Source organism: Vicugna pacos, chromosome 2, assembly GCF_048564905.1.
Source record: "Vicugna pacos chromosome 2, VicPac4, whole genome shotgun sequence".
Classification (NCBI taxonomy): domain Eukaryota; kingdom Metazoa; phylum Chordata; class Mammalia; order Artiodactyla; family Camelidae; genus Vicugna; species Vicugna pacos.
In genome coordinates, this window is record NC_132988.1 from 30,571,843 (window position 1) to 30,593,517 (window position 21,675).

The window sequence follows — 21,675 nt, forward strand, 5'->3', positions numbered from 1 at the left end:
GTATGGTTGAAGGTGATGTTTACATTGTTCTTTTACTCCCTTTCGAGGGCATGTCCTCCTTTAGACCCAAAAAGGATTAGGAAGTACTGCCACCTCATCTCATGCTGTCAGTGTCCATCCCCAGAGTGCTGGGTGAAAGGGCAACAGAGAAGGGCAAAGGGAAACGAGGCAGGCTGCTTCTTTGATCTTCCTAACATTACCCTCAGGCTGCTCTTTAAGTAGACTCCCTTGTAGACTCCTGGGACAAAGCAGGCATTTGGCAAATGTTTGCTGATTAAATAAATGAATCATGACATCTTTTCTTGCCACAGCAGGACGAAGTATATTTCACATTAAAATTTAAAAAGTTGGGGGAAAGGGCTCTGTATTATCAGCATGTATTTGTATGTATCTCTTCCCTCCCTCTCCTAAATCCTCACCCTATTGCATGAATTCTTAGGAGCAGAAGTTGAATATAATCTATTATTGTATCCCTAGCTGTAGGACAGTGTCTGCTCATAAATGTTAATGAACAAATGAATGAACGAATGAATGATTTTTGCTAAATTAGGTTTGTCCTAAAGCATCACTTACTCCTTAGGTTAACTCCAGAGACGTAAACGCCCATGAGTGTGCTCCAAAAGGTATAAGACCTCAAGGGAGGATCACTCCATCTTCCTCTAGGGCAAACCCACCTTTATCAGACTGGGTCAGAACTAGTCAGCTTGTGAATCCTTTAGGAATTGGGGACCATGGCAAATGTTCCTGGGGCATTTTGTATTTTTGCCATCCACCAAGCTGGTAAGTACTCCTCACTCTTAACCAGATGGTCTTTGAGCTGATATTTCTTCCCAGCCACATGTCTGAACTGACGTAATTGTGTTTCAGAGGTTATTAGAGAAAAGTTGCTAGCAATACTATCTGAAAAGAGCCAATGCCTTATTTCTGTTTATGTGGCAAAGGTTTTCACAACAATCAGCCTTCTCAAGAAGTATATACACAGCCTCCCTAACCAGGTCCCATGGGAGACAGCATGAAGCCATGGCCAGGTGGAAAACACTGTTTGCAACTCTGAAAGAATAACATCAGTCAGCACACTTGCCAGGATGCTCAGAGAATGACAAACAAATACTGTGCCTTATAAATAAGAAAGAACAGAAATCTGAGTCCTGTTGAGAGTTTTCAAGTGGATTCCAAGGCTAAATAAATGGTCTCTCTTCAACCAAATGTAGCTAGTAAAGGAACAGGATAGAACATTCAAGCGGGCCCAGCAAAGACAATGAACTTTTCATTTTTACAAATGATGCTGGGAATGTGAGAGCTAAGTGCTGGGATAAAAGTTAAAATGGCATCCTAGCAAATGAGGGCTTCCTTTGCTTACCACACCTTGCAGTGCTCACATTTGTCTAACTCAGTTGGCAGAAAGGATGTCAGCAGCAGATTAGGGAATCCAAGTCCATTTCATACACCAGTTCTGAATCCCCAGAGAATCCTGGGGAAGATAGGGCTGACCTGATTTCTTGGGGCAGAAGAGGGGCAACTCCAAGAGAGGAAAGGGGCCAAAATAGCATTTTTCAAATGAAGAATTCCTCCCCTGCCTTCATTCCTAGGAGCTGAGACTTTTACTTTCCTGGTGAGATCACAGGTACTGAGTGTGTAAACTCCAAACCCTTTGGCATTGATTCTTCAGAGGATGTTATAAATGGCAACTCCACCCTGCCCCATCTCATTCTGGATGTGGTATTTAAAATAAAGGCATTCAACATTTTCCTCTAAATTGGCTTAATTTATGTACATTAACCCTGCAGTCACTAGGACTTCCCTTATAGCTACATTCGGCCAGGCCTTATCTTTTTTTTTTAATAATTGAAGTAGAGTTGATTTTCAACGTTGTGTTAGTATCTTGCTGAAACAAGTTCAGGTATTGTGAACTTCACATAAAGAAGAGATAATTTCACAAAAGATTTATACATTTAGACCTTAGATAAATTATGGCCCTAGGCTATTCAAAAGCTATACTCTTTATATATCTCCTCATATAAAGCAGGGCCTAAGTTTGGGGGGCTCTAAAAATGGATTTCTTACCTGGGCATCCACCAGGAGTTGAAGCAGCCAAGAAATAACTCGTTGGAAAGAGTCAGACAGACACCCTCTCTGCAAGCTCTTAGTCCTGTTGAAACATGCCTCACAAGGACATGAAAACTTTCTTCAACACAGCCCCATTGCAACAATTCGAGCAGGTACTATTCAAGCCAGGTACTCGAGAATACAATACACAAAAGTTCTTTTTTTCCTATAACCCAATTCAATCTATATTTTGAACTTGCATTTCCTTTTGTGTTGGATGTAAAGTGGCCCCAATTTCTTTGTAGCTCCTCACAATGAGGTGAAACCTATTTCTCCACTCCCTGAATCTGGACTAGCCCTGTGAATTGCTTTGACCAAAAGAACGTAGTGGAAGTGCCAGGTGATTTCTGAGCCCAGCCTCAAGAGGCCCTGTAGCTTCTGCTCTTATCCTCTTGGAAAGCTTACACCATTCTGTGAAGATGTAGAGAAAGAGGCCCAACCACACCAGCTGAGGCACCAGAACTGTGAGTGAGGACCTTAGATTGTCCAGCCCCAGGCAATCCCCAGAGAGCAGCAGCTGCATGAGTGACCTCAGGCAAGAATGGCAGAAGAGCCTCTCCAGCTAAACCCAGCTCATTGTCAGCCCATAGAAACTATGAGCAGATGAACAATAGCTTTTTGAGCCATTAAATTTTGGGATGATTTGCTGTGCAGCAATAGATAACTGATAAAACCCTGGTAATTGAAACCATAATTGCAGTCAATACCAAAAAAATAAGTTTGATTTAAATTTAATCAATTCAAAATTTCCTTATCAAAGTTCCGTACAACTCCTATATCTAAGACCTAAACAATGCATTTAATAAGCTCAAGCTATTATATAAAAACCTACATTCAACAGAGAATATACTTTCAAGAACACATGAAAGATTTACAAAAATATTTCATGCATTAGGAAAAACAGAAGTCTAAATAATTCTGAAGGATTGCTATGCAGACTAAATTATCCTACCATAATATAATAAACTTAGAAATTAACCAAAGGATACCTTTTAAAAATCTCTTTTGTTTAGAAACTGAAAAATATTACTAAATATGAGTCACTTTTATAGCTCTGGAATGGAAACACTATGTATATGCTAAAATCTATGAAATTCATCTTTGTGATACTTAAAAGGAAATTTATAACTTTACATGAAATTTTAGGAAATAAATATTAAAATAAATTATCTAAGTCTTTAGGCTATTTTGGTTGGGCTTCCTGGAAGTTGCAATCAAAATTATGCTTGTGAAACCAGGCCCTCAGTTTTTATAAAGGTTGCCATCCCTCCCATTTTTCAGTCTAATGTTCTCCCAATGGGGCTATTTCGGTGCCCTTCCGTCCCTCCCATTCTTGATTGATTCTGAAAGTCTATGCTATGGATCTTCTCTTAGACAACTATGGAAAATATCTGAATGTCAGTCCATGCAAAATTTTATGCACTGAATTCTCTCAACTTAAAAAAAAATTCAGCTCTATTGAGATGGAGTTGACATATAAAATTGTAAGATATTTAAAATCATAATGGTGAAAGGATTCCTCCCATCTAGTTAATTAACACAACTACCAGGCTCCAGATCAACCTTTATCAAAAGTCCAACTGAAAGAAAAGTGCAAAGAGGATATCCTAAAGAATGTACAGTTACTTCATCTCCTTAGATATCTCAGCTTTTACTCCCTGGATTATCACAGGAATGCATATGGAATCTACTGTCTTCCTTTGGATCACCTTTTTGAATTACATATACTGTTACATCTTTGGTGTACACAGAGGAATGGTGGAGGAAACTACTGACAGAACCTAGTACTTTGTTTATTGAGGAATGTTGTCAAAAATGTCCATGTGGCACTTGATGCCCACATATGAAAACCCACACTCGAAAACCCACACACACGTCTTATAGGCCTAAGTAACAAGAACAGTTTCCTTTCCCCTTTGAAACTGAACTGTTATCATTTTAATGGACCATGAAGTTTTGTTTGTTTGTTTGTTTTTGTTTTTCTTATTTAAGTATAATCAGTTTACAATGTTGTGTGGACTGTGAAGTTTCAACTTATCATGTTTCTCTTTTTACCTCGGCTATTAAGCAGCTCAAAAAGTTATTTGCAGCCCAGTTTTAGTAACCATAAACTACTTCGTGACTTATAAATCTGCTTGCAATCCTAGCTTTAAATCTTTTGTTTAAACCAATAGTTTTATTTTGATAAACCATTTATCATAAGGTTAAATTTCTTGTAAATAATCTCAATTCCTTTATAGAACGAAATAGGAAAATATACATTTTAAAAATACCAAAAAAGAATTGATATTTTGAGGAGTTCTTGAACTAGAATGACATCTTCCTATGATGCACCCATACGTCTTCCTAGCTGGTGAGTTATATCTGACAGATAATTTTCACTCCATTTAGTGCTTTTCAGTTTTCAGAAAAAGAATGTTATCCATAAAAGTGGCTTACCTGACCAGTCTCAGGTTTCCCAGAGGCTATCAATTGAGTAAATGATAGGCATCCTAACATCAGGTGTTTCTTGCAACCTCTGTTAACCATTCCTTCAGGGGTGACCTGAGAGGCTGCTGGGCAGGAAGACAACTGCTCCCCATGGGGCCAGTGCCCCTCCCTGCCTTCACTCGACAGCTCTTTTATACATAATAATCCTCAGGGAACCAGAATGTTATTAATCTTCTTAGGAATCAGATCATTTTGATGGCTGCTCCTCTCAAGGGAAATGGGATTCACCAAATCTCATCAAATAAGCCAAACTGCAATTAGTCCCTCTAGACAGACACTTAATGGTGTTAGAGTGTGATTGTAAAGAGTTTTTTTTTTAAAAAAAGGTATTGGACTTTCAGAGCTTTGCTTGTTTTTAAGCAAGTGTGAAAGAAAAGTCACTTCCACTGTTTAATAACAACAAAAACATTCTAGTGTCACCTCCTGACTTCCAGAGCCAAAATATAGAAGTTAGTTCCTTCCTCTCTCCCCCTTTTCTTTTTATTAGTCACTAAATCACAAAATGTATGCTTCTTGGATAAGTCCTTAATATTTTTTGACTTAATAGATTTTAAGTGGGAGAAGGAGGACATACTAGGTAGGAAGAAACAATAAAGGCGTATTTGGAGTCTTGAGATGATCCACTGGGAAAACTGCTAGTGGTGTGGAGAACATTAAAAAGGAATGTTTAGCAAAATGGTACAGCCACTTTGGGAGACAGTTTGGAACTTATAAAACCAAACCAACTCTTACTATACAATCTAGCAATCACCATCCTTGGTACTTACCCAAAGAAGCTGAAAATTTATGTCCACACAAAATGCTACACTTAGATATTTGTAGCAGCTTTATTTCTAATTGTCAAAACTTAGAAGCAACCAAGCTGTCCTTCAGTAGGTGAGCGAATAAACAAATTGTGGTACATCCAATGGAATATTATTCAGTGCTGAAAATAAATGAGCTATCAAGCCATGAAAAGACATGAAGGAATCTTAAATACATATTACTAAGTGAAAGAATACAATCTGAAAAGGCTACATACTGCATAATTCTAACAATATGACATTCTGGAAAAGATAGAACTATGGAAACAGTAAAAAGATCAGTGGTTGCCACAGTTGGGGGAGGGATAAATAGGTGGATTTGAGGATTTTTAGACAGTGAAATACTCTATGTGATATTATAATGATGGATACATGTCATACATTTGTTCAAACCCATAGACTGTACAACACTAAGAGTTAACTCTAAGTTAAACTACGGACTCTGGATGACTATATGTCAATATACATTCATCCTTGGTTAAAAAAAAAAAAGTACCATTCTAGTGAGTGATGCTGATAATGGGGGAGGCTGTGCATGTGTATGGGCAGGGGGCATATGGAAAATCTCTATACCTTCCCCTTCTCAATTTTGTTGTAAAGCTAAAACTGCTTTAGAAAAAAAAATGTATGTATGTACATATACATATTTTTTTTCTAATGGCATGTTTAGAAACCCTCTGAGAAACCTTCTGGAAGGGTAACCAGGAAATGAATGGGGAAACTGGGAGAAACAGGTGGGAAGAAAGACTTTTTTCCAAATACTAATGTGAATTTTAAGCTAAGTGAATGTAATGTCTATTCTAATATATATATATATATGTATGTGTATATATATATATATATATACACACACACACACACTTTTTTTAAATATATCAAGATACCAATTTGGAAGGTCTAAATGCTAAGGAGTTTCTTTTCGGCAACACTGAGTGACACAATTAAAGGAGCATTTATGAAAGGAATGTCTAGCATTAAAGGACAGGACAGTGAAGAGTGGAAGGGATGCTTTAAGCAGAGGTTTAAACTTTTATTTGTAGCTCTGGCTAGTAGCTTGCACCTGTTAGGCTCTGATAACACGTCCGTTGCTACTGGGGTTGTCACTGCTGTGGTTAATGATGATAATAACGTCCAAGATGGTGAGGGCAGTGAGGGCAATGATAACGCTTGGTATGGTAGGAATTAGGGAAGGTTTTGGAACAATCCACACAGAGATTCTGCCTATTTCTCTAAATTCCATCTTCTGTTCTGACAGTCATTGCTCTAGTTTAAATCCTGTCCAAAACAATGAATAAGAAAGAGTCTTTGGCATTGAGAAATTCAAAAATGGTGGAAGAGTATGAGAACCATCCACTAAGTGAAACACCCACTAGGGTACAGAGCACTTTAGAGGATAGAGCCATCAAAGAATACAAAATCTTTAGATATATTTAGAATTTTCAAGCTAAAAAAAAATCCTTATTTAACCCTTACGATAAGCTTGTGTGGTGGACATTGTTGTTTCTGTTTTTAACCGAAAAAATTGAGATCAACAAAATAAGAGTATGAGTTCTAGAGGTGATAGACTGGTTATAAATTCTGGCTCTGCCACTCAGTCTTGAGCAAGCTATTAACCTAAAATTCAGTTTCCTCACACAAAACATTAGGTTAATAACAGTACCTACCACACAATTGAGGCTGAAATGAAAAAAGTATTTGAAAGAGAGTACTCAGTATCTTTTGGCTCTCTTTCCTCTTCTTATTCCTCTGTCTTCTCCATGATGGTGTCTCCAACTCACTGCTCTTGGTTTCAGCCACTCAAGTTCTGTCTGCCTCTTTTCAACTAACTTTTTATTTGACTATTTTCTGAGCAATTATGAGTTTCTGCTTCTCCCTCGCTGTAAAGCACTTAGCCCATCATTTATTCTTAAATCTTTTTTTATAGTGGTAGAATATATATGGCATTAAAATGTACCATTTTAGCCATTTTAAAGTTTATTCAGTGGCATTATGTACATTCACAATATTGCATAACTGTCTTCAAAACTTTTTTATCAACCCAAACAGAGACCTTATACCCATTTACCAGTAAAACTCCTCATTCTTTCTCCCCCTAGCCCCTGGTAACCTCTGTTTTAGTTTCTATGAATTTGCCTATTATAGGAGCCTCATCTGACTGGAATCATACAATATCTGTCCTTTTGTGCCTGGCTTCTTTCACTTAGCATAATGTTTTCTAGGTTCAACTATTCTGTAGCATGTATCAGAATTCCTTTTTATGACTAAATAATATATTCCATTATATGGATAAACCACATTTTGTCCATTCAGCTGTCAGTGAACATTGGGCTATTGTGAATAATGCTGCTATGAACATTGGTGTACAGGTATATATTTGAGACCGTGTTTCTTTTAGGTATATACCCAGAAGTAGAAGAGTTGGGTCTCAATGGTAATCCAATGTTTAACATTTTGCAAAACTGCCAAGATGTTCTCCAAAGCAGTTGCACCATTTCTGCCAGCAATGCACAGGGTTCTAATTTCTTCACATCCTAACACTTGTTATTTTCCTTTTTTTTTTTTTTTTTGGATTTTTGTTTTTATAATAGCCATCCTAATGGGTATGAGTGGTGTCTTCATTGTGATTTTGATTTGCATTTCCCTAGTGACTAATGATGTTGGTCATGGTTTATCCACTATTTGCTTATCTTCTTTGGTGAAATGTCTATTCAAGTCTTTTGCTCATTTTTATATATATGTGTGTGTATATATATATATCCATTTTAAAGACAAGTATTTTATCTTTTTTGGGAGGGGGAGCAGATTAGGATTATTTGTTAATGGAGGTAATAGGGATTGAACCTAGGACCTCGTGCATGCTAAGCATGCACTCTGCCACTGAGCTATACTCTCCCCTCCAAGTCAGGTTGTTTTCGTTGTTGAGTTTTAGGAGTTCTTTATATATTCTGGATTATTAATCCTTTATCAGATTTATGATTTGTAAATAGTTTCACCACTCTGTAGGCTGTCTTTTCAGTCTTTTCATAGTATCATTTGATGCACTAAATTTCTTAATTTTGAAGAACTTCAATTTATCTATATATTTGGTTGACAATGCTTTTGGTGTCATGCTCAAATCATTGTCTAATCCAAAGTCATGAAGATTTTCCCCTATATATATATATTCTGAGTTAATTTTTGTATATGATATACAGGAGAGGTCCAGCTTCATTATCCTATATGTTGGCTATCCAGTTTTCTCAGCACCATTTCTTGAAAAGATGGTCCTTTCCCCATTGAATAGTGTTGGCACTTCTGTTGAAAATTGACTATATATGAGAGTTTGTTTCTAGGCTCTCTATCCAATTCCATTGGTCTATATGTCCATCTGTGTGCCAGTACCATGTTTTGATTATAGCTTTGTAGTACATTTTGAAATTGGTAAGCGTGAGTCTTCCAACTTTGTTTTCTTTTTCAAGGTTCTTTTGGTAGTATACACATGGACTTGAATACGTGGTGGTCACTTTCAAGAGAAAACTCAAACTCATGCTATCTCATAGTTCTTCAACTTTGGCGAGGTCCCAGTCAATATCTTTTTGGTCTAGCTGGTCTACTCTGCACTTTTAGAGATCTAATGCAGTTTTGTGGAGGAATAAAATTTCCTCTCCCCTTCTGGGTTCTTCAGGATGGTCTAAGAATTAAACTGACATGAGCTAGATTAACGGGAGAAAATCAAAGTTTAGTAACACGTGTACATGGGAGAGACCCAGGAAAACTGAGTAACTCGCCAAAATGGCCAAGGCCCTTAACTTAAATATCATCCCCAGTTAAAGACAAAAGAGAATGTTGATGGTGGGGAGAGACAGTTATGGGAGGTTACCAGGAAAAGCAGAGTAAACAAAGGTAAGGCTGTTATGCAGATTTAAGTCCTTGCCTTCTCCACTGATAAGAACTCCTAGAGATTCATTTGGTCCTTCTCCTCTTCCAGATATACAGAGGGTAACACCCTTACAAATGGAGATTTCCCTTAAAAATGTAAGTTTCTTACAAAAGGCAACTCCTACTTGGTTTTCAGAGCCCTTCTTATGTCTGCTGTTTATCAGAAAATAACCAGCCTAAAACAATTAATATGCCAAAGAGATATATTTTGGGGTGGTAAGTTCTGCTCCCCTACAATAGCTTGTGGTCACATTATGAAAAAATGGTAGTGACATTATGGTGCTGTAATTAAGGGGTATACAGAAACCCCATCAGGGTACTATATTGGTAAGAGTACTTCATAAGGAGACCAGATTAGGGTTCTAGTTCCAACTCTGCACTTACAAGAAGTGACCTCAACAAATATCTCACCTCTCTAAGGGTTAATTTATTTTCATTCATCTATAAAATGGAGATTATACACCTGTTCTGCATACCTCATGCGGCTATAATGAGGCTCAAGTGACATGAAACGTGTGGCAGACATGGTATATGTAGCGGAGCAGAATTTGCCATCCTAAAATATATCTCTTTAGCATATTGCTTTAGGCTGGTTATTTTCTGGTAAACAGCAGGCATGAGAGAAGCTCTGAAAACTGGGTAGAAAGACTTTTGTAAGAAACATTTATATTTATAAGAAAAATTTATATTCATAATGTTGTCTCCCTCTCTACACCAGGCAGAGGAGGACCAAATCTCTAGGAACACTTATCAGTGGAGAAGGCAAGGACTTAAATTTGCATAACAATCTTACTGTTGATTACTGTGCTTTTCCTGGTAACCTCCCATAACTGACTCCCCACCAACATCTTATTTTGTCTTTTGTTGAAGATGGTATTTAAGGTGAGGGTTTTGACCATTTCAGGGAGTTACTCAGTTTTCCTGGGCATCCTGCATATATACAGGAAGTATACACATTACCAAACTTTTTTTCCCCTCTTGTTAATCTGTTTTACATCTATTTATTAGAACAGGCAAAGAAACTAGAAGAGAAGTAGGAAAAGGTTTTTCCTCCCTTAAAACTGCTCTAGTCAATCTATTTCATGCAGGCAAGTGTAAGTACCCTGTAACAAATGTGGAAGCCTGTGGGAGCTAAAACTCAGGCATCAGGGAAAATCTCTCATTCTACCTCCTGAACCTGAAAGGAAATATAGGACTGCTTATTCATTTATGAGACTGCCTTTGGCTGGTGAAACAGCAAAGGCTAGTCACAACGGGAGGCCTTTTAAAAAACACAAAACAAGCAAAAACAACAAAATCCCTCCCCCATTTACTGTTGGTTTCACTTATAAGCAATTGCCAGGACTCTGGCAGCAAGTCATTTTGGTTCCCTCTTGACAAGATTCACACGCGATCCACAGAAGGTAGGGAGAAATCTCCTCATCTCTGCATGTTAATTAAGGAAGACAGATGGCCCTGTGATTATTCAACCATATGTAGGTCAAGACTAAATGAATTAATAAGCAACTTAATTCTCAGCTGCCTCTAAAAGCTTATGGGGCATCTATGAACAAACAATTGCCATAGTATCCTGGGAAACAGGAGATGGGAGCAGGGAGAGAGATTAAATTTCCCTCATTACACACTAAGTTCCACAGCCTGGGAAGGGATATCTAAGTCCCTGCACCACACATTGTCTTCTATATTGGATTTGGGATGTTAAAATGTATCAAAAGTTATAAATCTTGGTTTCCCACATACAAACTATATAATTGCAGTCCATAGGGGTCCCCTCCAACTCCGAAGTTAAGCTTCCTTAATTGATTTTAGGGCTGAAAAACACAAGCACTAGAGCCTAGAGCCATAAGGAGAAACATAAGACAGGCAACACATGTTGGGGGCCAAAGGTGGGGCAGAGAATAAGTTCTGAAATGGCTCAGAGGAGCAAGGGGCTGTGGGAGGCAGAGCTTGATCTGGACCTGAAAAGGCAAATGGGCACCAGTGGGGTGGGGGAAGGGAGACCAGGGAAACTGCAAGGCAGAGAGTTGTGCAATGTATACCAGGAACAGTAATCAAACCAGTGTGACGAGGTGATGTAGGGGAATTAGGAGAGATCAGTTGGAACAGGTGAGGAGCAGCAAATAGATGTCATCCTGGATGACAGCAATGCTGGGTGCTTACAGAAGAAACCAATCTTTCCTCTTGCCAGCATTCCTACCAGAGTCCACAGAACAGAAACTAAAAACCCTCCAGGATTTTATACTGGGAAAAGTCATTTCCTCCCTCCAGTCTGCTCTTCCAACATGAGCAACTGGTAACAGTAGCAAAGGAATTGAATCGCCCTACTCAGCTCCTCTCTAGAAGTACATAAGAGTCTTAAAAGCAAGAGCAGGTTAGTGCCAGATAGTAATTTACATGTATTTTCATTTAAATATTGCAGTAGAAAAAGGGAAGGTGGGTTAACCTAACTTATTCAGTGTCCCACAGAATCAGAATTTGGATGCAGAACCACTTAACTACAAAGTCTGCATTTTCCCCCCTCCCATCAGTCTTTAAACATTTTTCCTTGAAAACCCCCTAAAATAATTTCCATAAATGTATATATCTTCCACAAATTTTAAGTTGATGTTTGAAATTTTTTCATTTTAGTAGTTTCAAAGGTCATAACTTCCAGCATATTATAAATACTGACTTAGAAAATTACGTCACTTTTTAAGTGAATTCAATGATATAACAAATACAACAAATATAACATTTATATCCATTTTTAGAAGTGTAGGAGCAAGCTCTTTTTTAACATTTAGAAAACTTATACCTTTCTCTTTTCTCCTTGAACTTATATTTCCATTCCATTTTCTCCAGATTTTTATCCTAATACATTTCAATGTTCGAAAGTCTTAATGAACATCAAATATGTATCTACAACCAAAATAAATATATAATTAAAAATTTTATTTATTTTCCTCTGACCATAAATGGTTCTAACTGAAATTTTTTTCTTCTCAATTGAATTCTTACAAATATTATAAATAATGGTCGAGATAACATATATACACATTTTGGTAATTATTACACATAAATAGTAAATTTTTCATTATCAGTTAAGGTAATACTAACTACTGTAACAGATAAATGTCAAGTTCTTGATGGCTTAATACAGTAAAAGACTATTTCTTGATGATATAGAGTTCCAAAAGGGACTAGGTGGTGATTCAGGGACACAGATTCCTCTTATCTTGGGGCTCTGCTATCTTCCACATGTAGTTTCCACATAGTCAAGAAAGGAAAGAATGAGTGTGGAGATAGCACTGGGCAGGCCTTGAAGTAGTGCCCCTTACCTTCTCTGCCTTCCAATATCCAGAACCAGTTATACTAGCAAGTCTAAAATAGCAGAAGGATGAGCATGCGTTTTGCAGTGTGACCAGGGGAAGGAGAAACAGACTGGATAAACAGCTTGACAATCTCCACCACCAAGTTTTATTAGAAATGCTTATCTTGAGAAGAATCATGATTCAACTTTTTAAAGATATCTAATGAAAGAGAAGGTTTTCATCTGCTAAAAACAAATTTGTTTGGCAGCTATTTTAAAAATAATATATCCTATAAATAGGAAGTAGAAAAATTAAAAACATTTTATCAGATGCAGTAAGATGAGGACTGGCAGTAACTGTAGTACATATTTTATATAATCTGATAAAAACACGTTCTAACTCTCATTGAATAACACAATGAACCAACCAAAAATACACACAAAGCCTTATCCTTAATAAAAATATTTATTAAGTAGAGAAATTCAGCGAGTCTTATGAATTTATGAGAGCTCGATGAATCATTAAAGGTTTCATTTTTGTGTGGCCTGACATGACTTTTCACATCTAGAGTAATATTTGGGATGGGTAAGGGCAATCTATATTTCTTTTAAAATGTAGGAAAAAGACTTAGGAACTGGAGCATATCATCAGATAAATCAGTTTTAGGAAAGAGTTCTTATGGCAGTTGAGAATTTAGAAATCAATTCCTTTGAAATATCTATGCCTATGTAAACTCTGAAAGTATTTATGTACTCCTGGGCATACCCCCAACTTGAGGACCACCGCATTATACCATAGTGCCTTGACAACCCAAAGGGAGTTTCTAACAGTGTGTTTTTGACAAACTTGTGAGATATTTCAGTGCCTCCCTTGCTCCTTATACTATATACTAAGGTTCATGTGAAAGAAAGTGGCAGGGGAGATCACTGGACTGTCACTGAGCCTGGGAGAGGTCATGGAAAGGTAGATTCTCCTATCCTGCTCAGGAACTGGATATTTAAAATGAGGCAAAAGTAACAAGATTGTGGTGATGTTGGGAAAATACAATGAGCAAAACTGTTAACTGAATAAACAAGAGGGAAGAACTAAAAGTGAGACATGATAAATTAGATTCATAACCTGGTGACCACTTCACGGAATTCATACCCTTGTCGGTTGTTCACAGTCAGCAGAAATAGCAGCATCCAGGCACCCTACTACTTCTCACGTGGAGGTAAGTGAGCCACCACTAGGGCAGAAAAGTGTTCATAACTTTATTATCCTAGGACAACAAAACAATCACAAGGAATCTGACTTTTATTTACTAATTAATTGTTTTAGGTAGGTTTATTTCACATGAAGATTTAAAATGATATTCATAGCCTATTGGAGAAAATATCTTCACATACCTGAAGATAGCCTGGTCTAGTTCTTAGTCCCAATAATAGCTAGTGTTTACTGAGTGCTTACTCAACGCCAGATACTGTGTTAAGTACTTTATATTTAATCTTTATAACACTATGAGGTAAAGGCAATTTTGTAGCTGAAGGACTGTAACTTAGTGAGAAGAACCAGGATTCAATTCATGTTTCTAACAAATCAGCTACGTTGTTTCTAGAGCAGTGGTCATTAAACTTATTTAAGATCATAAATCTTGGTAGGAATCTGATAAAAGCTTTGGATTATCTCCTCCAAAGAATACATAAATACGTAAAATTCTACATATTAAATTTTGGGACCTCAAAGACCCTTCTTCTCAAAATCCTTCTCTTGATCCATTATAAGACAGTCTCACCTTAGATTATACTCAAGGGCATTCAACTGGAAACCAGAAATTTTTAATATTAAAAACATTACAGTACTTTGATTACGTTCATGCTGCAATGAAAGTCTAACATACCTTAAAACACCCTGAGAAAGGTATTCAATTTTGTAGACTTGATACACTCACTACCTGGAAAAAAAGAAATCAAAACAACAAACAGCAAATTCTCTTTTTAATCTGAAGCAAATATGTATAGTATATTGGTAGAAACCATTTTATTAACCAAATCATATCTTAACTGGCAAAGTTAAAAACAGGCTCATTATAAAGAATTCAATAAACTGGTACAAAGCTAGAGATGCTTCCTGTTAATTAACTATGTGGCATATTTCCTTCAAGCTTTTTAAAGAATAGAATACCATTATTTCTGATTGTATCTTCAGTTGACAATAATAACCTTAATGTAATCTAAAATTTCTAATTGTATTCTGAATAAAATATTTCATTTTTATTTTACCTTACCTAATTCTAGGAAAACATTTAAACACATAAATGATATTATCCCTAATCACAATTCCCCCCACCAAAGAGGATTTACCATATAGAACTTAATACATGTAAGTATTCCACTAGACCATTCATTACTGAAGATGCCTGTGATACAACTTCACAGTCTTAACCACAAGAATCTAATCTTGATTTTATAATAGTTAAGAATCACTGCAGTTGCATTTTAGAATCAGTGTTCATATGTTCCAATATTTCAAGCTATTAAAGATTTCAAGCTGTTAAAGTCTGGTTAAGATGAATAGCTTGAGGTCTGGAGCCAGACTACTCAAGTTTAAATCCTTGCTCTGCCATTCAGCTAGCTACGTGACAAAAATTTGTTCTAGTCATGAGTACCATCTAGTTTTAAGTTTTAAGTTTCTCATGTTTCAGGCAGGATTTAACTACACAGCTTAGGTTAGCTAGACATTTAAATAGATGCATCTTACAATTTTCTTGCCTTGTTTACATCTTTGAGAGTTAATCACAAATAATGCTAATGAAGTACTTCAAGCTTTTAAGTGAAATGACAAAAAAATTCAATGCAATAGTATTTTTATCTTTAACCACACACAAATCTTAACACTGTTACTGTATTTATTTACTAATAACTAAGCACAGTTAGGCATTGCCCTAACAAAGTAATCATGAGTTGTTTAGACACATGTGACTATTAGGAATGCAAGAGTAATTGATATAATTATATATCACCACAAGATGGAGTAAGAGTTCTCCAAAACACACACACACACACACACACACACACACACACACACACACACGAAAGACTTACGCATCTGAGTTATTCCATTCTGCCATCTAGTGGCAATATAGTTAGGTATTACTCTTGGATCAGTCTCCTATGTAATAAAATAAAAATAAGCAGTTTCCAAACAAGGATTTACTGTAAAGCACAGACAACTATATTCAATATCTTGTAATAACCTATAAAGGAAAAGAATGTGAAAAAAATATATATAACCTAAACATTTTGCTGTACACCTGAAACTAACACAATATTGTAAATCAACTATATTTTAATTTTTTTAAAAAAAAAGCAGTGTCATGGATCTAACAAATTAGGTAAAAGATACAATTAAGCACAGAAAGGAAAGAGGTAGCATTATTCAGGATAATGGCAAGGAGAAGTATGAGAGAATGTCAGAGTGAAGTCCCAAACTGGTAAAGCCAGTTTAAAAAGAAAATCTATTTAACAACTAAAGTGCTATCTATTTTAGAACACAATTTTCTTTCTTAATTACTTTTAGTATAAAGAATTCCAAAAGTGGCTTCAATTATTCCTTTAAAAGCACAAGTAGTATGGATTTAAACATTTTAATGTTGCCTTTTTTTATTTAATAAAATTGAAAGATGCAAAATCACAGAAAGGAAGCATCTAAAGTCTCTAGGAACTTACATAAATTTTGAGTAGAGCTATTTAGACTTACAGTTAATAATGTTTTTCTTTTCAATGAATAACAATGCTTTTATTTGCTTGAGATTCACATTTGGAATTTAAGGAGTATAATTTTTAAAATTTTATCAAAGAAATGTACATACCATGTCAAACATACATAAACAAAAGTAGAAAGCAAAGGGTTAATAATCTGGATAAGTAAAAGAGGTCTATAAATCAATTAGAAAAAGAATCACTCCAAAAGGAAAACATTAAGGATATGATCAAACCATCTACAAATAATGTAGTTAATAAACAATAAAAATTATCACTCATTAGTAACCTGATTAAAATAAAATTTAAAAATATTTTTCTCAATCTATCAAAGAAAAATAATTTTAGTAACCAGTGTTGCTGAGGACACAGAAAAGCAGATGCTGTTGGTGAAAGTACAAACTGCTCAACCATTCTAGAGTGCTTTAAATGGGAATACATTTTTACATAGAATTTCAACTTCTAGGAATTTATGCTAGGCAGTAACTCCAAGTTTATATATCAAGATTTATCTGTAGGGGTATTATTAATTAAATTGTTGTTTGTAACATCCCAAACCCGGCCACATGCTAAAGTCAACCACAGGGGATTTAGCTAAATAAACTATGGTACATCCACATGCTGTAATACTATGCAACTTGTAAAAGTCATGGTGTAGAAATATTAATGACATCAGAAAATGCTCACCTCCATGTGAAAACAGCAGGTTATAATGTTATATGTATATCATGATACCAATTTTGGTTTTTTCCTCTTAAAAGGGTATTTTATTTTCTTCTTTGTGCTTTTCTAAATTTCCCAATGTGCATGTGTTGCTTTTATAATCAAAATAATATAAAATTATTAATTTATTACATATTATAAAACTCTTGATTACTGTATTTTCATACAATTTCCCAATCAAATTCACATCTGCATATTTAGGTGAGTAGAAGTAACCTTAGGTTAAATACAGGTTTCAGATGTATGTGTTCAACAAAAAAAGGATACTGAGAAAAAGAATAAACGAGGTTTGGAAATTTCTCACTGGAAAGCCAGAACTATATACACAGTTAATAAAACATTAAAAAATTTATTATTCTAAGTCTATTAGCTGTTTTGCATTCTCTTTCCAAGATCTAAGTAGATTTTGAGTTTTTGAATCTGACAATTTCTTAAAATTAAAACATCAAAATGACCTCAAATACTAAATATTACAAAACTACAGATTATCATTTATTCATGGGAAATAACCTAATGAAAATCTCTTATTTAATGAATTGTCCGTTTATCCAGATATGTATTTCAATGCTGTCATTCTATAAGAACAATACATCAAAAAGAAAATAAATTAAGTGTATTAAACTAGCTGCATCTGCCAATACAAGAAAATATATGAGCTAAATAAAAATAGATACAAGTTTAAAACTGAAACTTCATTCACAAAATGCAATGGTCTTCTACTAGCAGAATTTGAAAATTACAGCTTTTCAACTATATTCTAAAACAAAAATAATTAAAAAATCAATTCAAATAATTTAGAATAAGTGCTTTATTTTAATTCCCACAAAAACTGAAACTATCATTTACATCAGTTCCAACAGCAATAAAAACTAGTTTGTTTCTTGAAAACACTTATAGGCATAAAATAAAACTAAAAGACACGAAAAGGAAAAACTAGGTACTCCTTTTAAATTGAAGATAATCTGACTGCTTGTGACATACACATCTGCAGAATGTACAACAGCAGATGTATTCAAAACAATGTAAGATTTAGTTAATTTAGAACAAATTTCCAACCAATCCCAACCCAGTTTTCAATTACTCGCACAGGTTTATATAGTAACAAAAGGTAAATCGCTCCTGATACGTAACCAGCTGAAGCCAATTCAGAACACTGCACCAACACAATAATAACTATGGAAATCATGAGTTGTGACTGGGGGGGAGAAAAAGCAAAACACAACATCCAAAGTGCACATACTTCAATCTAACCACAATATATTTCCACTTTTGTATATAAAAAAAGTTTCCTTTAAACTATACATCTAAAAAGAAAAGTAACTGTATCATTTCATATTCTTTTTTTGAATTTAAAAAATATATACGTAATCTTCCTTTGTTTTTGATAAGTTCAAATATGAATTGATAGTGGGGGTAATTGGATTCTTCAAGAAAGCTCTATAGAAGAGATGAATACAACATACTATATCTTCTTTAAGAAGTATGAGCCAAAATGTTAGGCATTCCTGCTGTTTTTGTATATATTTAAGGAATGCTGTTCTTGTAAACAAATGGCTTTGAAAAAGAAATACTGAAACCAAAATACATTACTAGAGGATCTCTATAAAAGGTCACCAAAACTATCCTTGTTCGTGAAATCAGGAAAAACGTTTCCAGAATTTATCTTGCTAGAAAAAATGCTACCACTTTTCTTCCTTTTTCTTTTTCTGATTATCACAATTAAACATCAGAAGATTTTCCCAAATAAATACTGATGTAAATGTTGATTTCAAGGGCAAACGACTTTTGTTAAGAGTCTATTTCTCAGGCAGTTCACCATTTGTTGAGACTGAGGCAGCACTGTTCTGCTGGGAAGTATTCCTTCTGGGAGAGTTTGTTGGGACCTGAAGCTGATTGGCAGGTGTATGCTTAGCAGCATTCGGTGGCTTTGCAGAGGAATAAGATGGAAGTCTGTGACGATTACTCTCCTCACCAGAAGTAGATGAATGTCTTTTTCTTCCAAATTCCTCACCAATAGGGGGCTGCAAATTATGAAATACAACATAGTGATGATTTTACTATTTTTTCTCCCTTCAAAATCTAAAGCCAGATTTTTTCTAACAGAGGGAAACTATGTTGGTGCTTCAGTAGACTTTATTAGTGTTATGAAAACTTAAGAGTAGTATAAGATATTAAACTTAAATTTCCTCCCTAACTATAACAGCCTACTAGTATTTTCACTCTTTCATTCACATTTATTAAGCTACTCCTGTTTTAGGCTTGAACTACATAGTAGAATATAACCATAAGGCTGGGTTCCTTGCCTCTGAGAAAATGTTACAGAGATGCTATTTCTCTTCTTTATTCAACTTCTGTCAACTGCAAAGCATTTATAACTCTAATCCCTTCCTTCTCCAAACTTCCATTGTATTTAAAAGCAGAGGCCTGAATTCTTAGCTGCTGTTCAGATAGGGCAAAGCCACTCTTACAGAGCAGGGATGTCTTTGTGACAGAACTGGCTGGACCACTCTAGAAACCTAACTCTTTAATTCCAGAGACATAGGCAGTTCTGTTAACTCCATTATGGAGCTATCAAATCCATTTATATAAAACTACAATCAAACAAATTGTAAGGTTAAGCAGAGATGCACCTAAACTTCCTTTTTCCTTATTTCTCTTTTCTTCCTCCTTCTCTTTTATCTGCTTATGTTCACTCCATTCTTTTTTTTTTAAATGTTTTCCTTTTCCTCTTGAAATCAAATTGTTTAAAGCCTATTCTCCTGTTTCTACAGATGCACATATGACATTCTTGCTCTCATTTTATTATGCATGGAAACCTAAATCCATGTTATACCAGCACATGTTATAAAAACTAGAACATAAGTACATAAAAAGTGAAAAATTTACAAACTGTAGTGAGAATTTAGTAACATAGCCACATAAAAGTTACTAAATCTATAAAATGTTTAATTATAGGTGCGTAACAAAATTAAAGTGACCTGACAAGTGTACTGTGGTTATGTAAGATGTGAACATTTAGGGACTTTGGGTAAACAGAGTATATGGGAATTTTCTATACTATTTTTGTACCTGTTGTAAAGTTTGATTTCAAAACTGGAAAGTTAAAATATCAAAATAAAAGTTAAAAAATAAAAATTTTTAAATTAAAGTTCAGAAAGTCACTGATTAAATATAAGAGTAATAAAAAGACACAGGGGAAGGGACTTAAAACTTACATCAACACGGAAGTCTTCCAACTTCTTAAAGCTACAGAGGTATTCTTGAAGTTTTGGGTCAACAGACTGCATCTTAGATTGAGAATATTTTAGATAAGCCCAAAACTTTTCTAATCCATACAGCTGACCTAATAACAAAGAAGAATATACATGACAAATTATACAGAATCTTTAAAAAATGATTCATATTGAATATGAGCCTACCAGTGTTAAACCATGTCTTCTAATACACATTTTATCTAGATCTTGAGAATAAGACACTAATGAATACTGGCAGCTAACATTTACTGAGCATTTGCCACATATTATTTAGTTTTATTCAAATGGCTTATTATATACTAAACTAATTTGAACTATATATAACCCTGTAATACAGGTGCTCTTGTGTATATTACTGATGGGTAAACTGAGGCTAACAAGGGTAAGTAACTTACTGCCACAGAGCTACTAGTGGAAATGGGATTCAGACTTAAGGATCTAGCCCAGTGCTTGTACTGCCAGCCACTGTGCTGTTCCACATTTCCAAGCATATCTGCTCATGTTAACACAGAAATTTCATGTAATAGGACATCAGTGAGTAGTCATGTTTGTCAAAGGAATAATGGCAAAAAACAAATCCATAAAGGAAACACTTGGGAGTGCTTATTTTTCCAACACCTCACAGGAAAGGCCTTCTTACTATATGGTGCTCCATCCTTCATCATGAACTGTAGTGTCCTGAAAGTCTTAAGTGGTTTTCCCTGAAAAATAAGTTATGAACTACTCCCCTATTTATTGACAGACTTAGGTTTACAATTTACAAATAGAATAAGGTTGTTGTTTTGTTTTGTTTTACCAGATTCGTAGTCTTTTTTGGTTTCTTCTTCGAAATCCTTAAAAATTTCTTGTCTGAATTTTTTTTCCAGTCCATAACTATAAAACCTGAACAGACACTCTAATCCATACCTGTGGAGCAGAGGGGGAAAGGTTTATAATAAAATTTTTGCTATAATAATGCAAACATCTCATATTAACTAATAGCATTGATACAAGCAAACATGGCACAAATAATCTCAAACAAAAATGTTTAAATGTACGTAATGTTTAGTATGCAGATTTTTAGCTGAAGTGGTAACTAGAAATCCATAGCTGGCTTTGCTATTTTTGTTAACTCAGCCATAGCATTTCATGGAGGTACACTGGGAATCTGCAGAATAAGAGGCAACCCTTGGACAACTAGAGTATGGCTTCTTTGGACAGAGAATCTCTCCCTGGTATTTCTGAAGAGCTGGTTAAAATGTTTAGTAACACACTACATTGTAAATCAACTATACTTCAATTTTAAAAAAACATTTAGTGACAAATTGGCAATGTTTTAGATTTTTTTTCCTAAACTAAGGTTTATAATGAT

The 21,675-nt window shown here is 35.2% G+C and overlaps 1 protein-coding gene across 6 annotated transcripts in view; it reads right to left on the reverse strand.

The window, feature by feature from the left end:
* Nucleotides 1-17,399: 17,399 nt before the first annotated feature.
* Nucleotides 17,400-21,675, reverse strand: part of LARP1B (La ribonucleoprotein 1B) — a 103,701-nt gene continuing 99,425 nt past the window's right edge. For all 6 annotated transcript variants that reach the window (XR_012058939.1, XM_031691840.2, XM_072937633.1 and 3 more), the window contains 3 exons: nt 21,121-21,230; nt 20,286-20,413; nt 17,400-19,091 (listed from right to left, as the gene is read on the reverse strand). Coding sequence is in view for 5 of the 6 variants with exons in the window: in XM_031691840.2 (XP_031547700.1) it covers nt 18,867-19,091; nt 20,286-20,413; nt 21,121-21,230 (463 nt within the window). In the remaining variant the exon portion in view is untranslated. The remainder of the gene's footprint in view (nt 19,092-20,285; nt 20,414-21,120; nt 21,231-21,675) is intronic.